Source organism: Montipora foliosa, chromosome 6, assembly GCF_036669935.1.
Source record: "Montipora foliosa isolate CH-2021 chromosome 6, ASM3666993v2, whole genome shotgun sequence".
Taxonomy (NCBI): Eukaryota; Metazoa; Cnidaria; class Anthozoa; order Scleractinia; family Acroporidae; genus Montipora; species Montipora foliosa.
In genome coordinates, this window is record NC_090874.1 from 51,402,074 (window position 1) to 51,407,073 (window position 5,000).

The following is a 5,000-nucleotide window of genomic DNA, read 5'->3' on the forward strand; positions in this document are numbered from 1 at the left end:
AATCACGTTTTCTTCTTCTCCCCCTTTTGCTAATTTAGCACAGTATCAACTTAATTGAAGATAATTGTAAAGGCAAATAAATTACGCATTACCGCTTTAAACAAAACTCACGATTAACAAAAAAATTTACAGAAACAATCCAAAATGCCGTGAAATTGGCCCTTTGACTAGGAAGGAACGACACGATTGTGACTGCCTGCGACAACCAAGTTAAAATTAAATTGAAAAGGCGCCCGAGAGATAGAAGTCAGTCATTTGAACATTCTGCTTAATGAGACACACGGATAGAATCAAACAAGGGAGTAGAAAGCTTAGGCATAAGCCGTTTTGAGTGCTGGATGGCAACCGGAAAGGAGGCGTTTTCCCTTTAAGGACGACCTTTCTGCCTACCACATTTGTATGGTGTGTGTCAGTCTTCACTTTATCAAGCAATTTCCTTGAAAATAGAGGCGGAATCTTAGTCCAAAGTGCAAAAAAAGTCCACTTCCGGTAGCCGTCCGTCGCTTAAATTCGCCCTTGCTCCCGCTCCCTGGAATGAATGGGGGGCCCTAATGAGTGATAGAAACGTTATTTGCGCCCGGGCGTATCTCCAATGTGCGCTATGATTGGTCAATTCATCAGTACGGTCCTCTAAATTTAACAGTATGTTTTTGCTGCTTGATTCAGTTCAAAGATCTAGTATTCTTATAAATATGTCACAAGCCTTGACAGCCTTTGTCGTTCCTATTGCATGTTACGGAATCGTTATTTTCCAGTTCAATCAGAGGCTGTCGAGGGAAATTGAACTGAAAAAATAAGCGCATCGAAATTATTGTAGCAATTCCTAGTACTAGAAAAGAGAAAGGGTAGGTACATACAAATTTGAGAGGAGGAAGCAAGGGGTCCGGTGGCTTGTAAACTGACTTGTCATTCGTCAACAAAAGCTGGGCAGAGTCCTGTATTACTTGTTGTACATCATTCAAGGATTGAAGCATTCTGTCACAGAACGTAAAAGCGACACGCAGTGTAAATTTACCGGTATTAGCCAGTCAGACCATTAAGTCTCCCAGCACTGCTTGCAGTGTACCCAAAACGTTTGTTTTTCCCGAAATGGGCAACGCCAACTCAAGGATGGCCGAATGCCCGCCAGAGTACGACGTCCCAGATGCCTTCAGTGTCTAGTATAAATGTGGGAAATATGACAACACGCATTAAAACGTCAACGAAAGAGGTTATTTTTTAAAGAAACTGTGATGCTGTTTCGGCGAGTAAATCAAGCATGGAAATTCGGTTGCATCCACTGACCTCCGTAGGGAAATAAAAAGGCTGATGTTCAGAGCGTCACCCCATCGTGAGAGTACATCAAAGGAATGTGGGTTGAGAGGGGGAGGGGGGGGGGGGGTTAAGAACGTAGAATGGACCGCCCACAATTTCTTGATTCGCTCAGACGTAGAGCTAATAAAACCAAATTACGACGCAAGAGAGCGTCGGACGAATTAAATATCTCATATCAAGAGGATCTCACACCTACTCAACAAACACACTGAGCCGTGGTGCACTCTGCAGAGAGTGTTTAATCTCTTCGCATTATTTTAATTTCTGGCTGTCAAACTTAAGAGCGTCCTTTAATAGCGGCTGACTTGTTGGATCCGGTGGTTGATTATCGGGCTACTGTGCGGACCGAATCTCGAATTCAATGGTTGACTCTCAAGGCATCTCGCATAAGGAATATAAGCCTCAGTGCCCTGTGTTATTGTAAACTGTATAACAAGCAGTCTGGCCAAAGTTCCCCCAAATAGCGCAAAAATCAGATCAAGAAAGCCTCCAAAGTCGTTTGGCCCGCGATAGCTAATTCACCCAAACTGAAAACCCGTTCGCCCGAAATGAAACCAGAAGGGCTCCTGGACCAGACCGCTCGACCTATGTGTTGCTACTTGAAAAAAAAAAAGGTAACTCGTTTTAGTTTAATAGTCACTGTGTAAAGTTTCGGAAGTTGTCAACATCACCTTTGTCCATAATCTACGACCACAAAGTCCTTGGCTGTTCCAGTGATGCCATCGTGGTGCTGAAATAAACCCAAGTTTCGACGCGCTTTTGTCAACAGACCATACAACTTATCCAAAGGAAAACTAGAGGTGCCACGATGACGTGCGCGTGCTTCAGCAAGGGAGAAGATTATTTCAGCAGCCCTTCCGAGAAAAAAATTAGAATTAAATGAATTATGTTGTTGTGAAATATGTCTTCAGAAAGGCCAAAAACCCAGAGTAATCAGTTTTGCCAATCACAAACGAGGCAGAGAATCAAATTAACCAAACAGACGGATACAATCCAGACACTATCAATTTTGTTCGCATTTTTCGGGGTTGGTTACACAAACGATGTACGCATAAGCAAACTCAGTATGTTTTCATCAATAATCCCTTCTATGTGCCATCTGTAAGCATAAACACACTGATAACAACAAAATCCATTCGTCTTCATACGTACGTCGCTTGGGCTTATGCTAGCGAGGAAACTAAACTGCCGCATTACCTCATTAATAAACGCTGCAATGATTATTAAATTTTCAGCGTTTTCGATGTGGCGTTTCTTTCAAAATCATACGAAATCAATGACAAAATTACGCCAAATCATCTGTACACATCACGTCAATCAGAAGCATGTTTTAAGTTCCAGTGCCTCGCTTTTTTTTCTCTAGGAAGGATAGTGTAGACTACTGAGCTATGCAGTTCTTGCTTCTTTTACATCTTGTCAACCTCGAATAAACGCCGCATTCTTCTGACTGGGTTCGGCGTTTGTTTGAAGGCGGCATTTAAGTTATGTAGCCGTTACTTTTGCCTTCAAAAGTCCGAGAATCTTTTGATCTTTTTTTGTCCCTTTTAGGTCAAACCTCGCATACTTCAGGCGTTTGAATCTTGAAAGGGAACTTGCCTTGTGTCAAAATCTTTGCACAGTTTGCTAATCATATACTTCCGCGGTTCGGCGATACATGAAAACAAGGCGAAGCGGTACAATTTTTTTTGAACCTTGAAAAATATGTCGAGACCCGTGAACGGGGTCTCAGATGTAGTTATGCACGACAATACCTGTGGTGCGACTCCAATGCTCTATCCATGTTCTTGTAAAATGGGCGTGACGTGTAGTAACCGCTCCAATAGTGATCTTCCCTAATAACAATAATGCGGGTAATAGTAATGGATTTATATACCCCACGTATCACATCAGTTTCATGGGAGTTTACGATTTTCTCTGATATAGACCAACCATGCAACCCCCGGGAGAAGAAACTCCCATATAAAAAGGACGGGGGTACTCGTCGGAAAGTTTGAAAAGAACCCCTAATAGGTATCAAGATCCTGTCCTGTGGGCGTGGAATGAATTTTTTTTTCACCTCTAAGAGGTACCAAATTATGGCTTTTAATTACACAAAATTAAAACTTAGTAACCTGTGAAATGTCTCCTGTCATAATTTTTCGCCCCAATACCCTAAAAAATACTGCTAAAGCTCCCGCTGTGGACCTTTTGTTTAGGTAAAAGGTAAAAACTTTTTAACCCCTAAAAGGTACGACGGGCATCCCCGTCCTTTTTACATAGGAACACCCCACCCCCCCCCCCCCTCCCCACCCCCGGCATGCAACAGTGCGTGCGTCCCACAGATTTTATGAACATTGAAGGGTTGTGAGAAGGGGTTTCTCCTCAGTTATTTTTAACACCCTTAGTGCTGGTGTTGTGAAACCTGCGATCTCCCGCACGAAAGTACGATGCTGAGACAATTGTAAGCAAACCACACAATGCATCTCAAATGCCTTTTTCATCAGAAGTTTACAGACACGCTATAAAAATTCACTGATGTGCATGCTGTTATCTACGACAACACTGATAAGAAGTTAAATTGATAACTTATGGAAGCCTCCTTTTCCAACACTACACTTAAACTTCTCATTTCATTAAATGTCTGATCGCCATGAAGGATGAATCAAACGAACAGGCAACGGAACTTAAACCTTCAGTCACCGAACACTTAACAGTAAATGTCGCTTCTTCTGAAGGTTGGCTTGCTTGCTTATTACTGGCAACTACACTCGCATTAACTTGTCAAGGTAGTAGTAATATTCACAAAAAGCACAAAGAGATCATTACTTAACGTAACGCTACAAACCTACCTATCAGCATAAGTGTAAAAGTCGCCAGAGAGGGCTGGAAAATCTTTAGGCTGACTTCCAGGTTCCGCATCTATAAAGATTTCACATTACTTTGGTTTGGATGCTGGTTAGCAGGTGAGGTGACACACCCCAAGAAATGACACACCGTTAAAAGCCTTAAGTTAATAAAAACAATCTATGCCCTACTTTTACATCACCAAATGATAAGAGTTTGATTTGGGGGAGCAGAGCGGGAGTAGTGTTGAGAGCACTTGACTCCAACCACCGATGTGGCCCGAGTTTGATTCCCAGACTTGACTTGATGTCACATTTTGGGTTGAATTTGTTGGTTCTCTTCCCTGCTCCGGGAGGTTTTTCTCCGGGTACTCTGGGTTTCCTCTGACTTCAAAAACCAACCTACTTGATATGGGTCGATTAGAGTTCTCTACAGTGTCCCAATTATATTATATTGTAATTGAGGATTTTCCTATCGAAGCAAGTTATTATCAAATAACTTCTCCTTAAGATGTATCCTGAACCAAAATCTACGTCCTATAAATCCCTAGTCATGAAATAAATACAGTCATTTGAAAAAATCTCCAAGAATTGTGAGTCTAGGTTTAATTGCCACTTTGCCCCAATTCAGAAACGGCACCCAGGTGAAGGAAAGAACCATCCCAAGTTGTATGATGATCACATTCATTAAACAAGGGATGCACACACACAAAAAATGATAATAATTGGGAGGGGAGACGCTTCTTTTGCTCCCACCGACCTTGCTCTTTAGAAGAAAAAAGCAGTGAAGTCTTCAACAATTCACTAAATGAAACTACCATAAAATATGTCTTACTGTAAAATCAATCAAGTAGTTAAACACTC

At 41.8% G+C, this 5,000-nt stretch overlaps 1 protein-coding gene across 1 annotated transcript in view; it reads right to left on the minus strand.

Annotated features, from left to right (window-relative positions):
• Positions 1–5,000, minus strand: part of LOC138007675 (alpha-mannosidase 2-like) — a 42,078-nt gene that overhangs the window by 18,352 nt on the left and 18,726 nt on the right. Inside the window, exons 12-15 of the mRNA XM_068854718.1 lie at positions 4,143–4,212; positions 3,066–3,146; positions 1,986–2,168; positions 858–975 (exon numbers count right to left, since the gene is read on the minus strand). Coding sequence (XP_068710819.1) covers positions 858–975; positions 1,986–2,168; positions 3,066–3,146; positions 4,143–4,212 — 452 coding nt within the window. The remainder of the gene's footprint in view (positions 1–857; positions 976–1,985; positions 2,169–3,065; positions 3,147–4,142; positions 4,213–5,000) is intronic.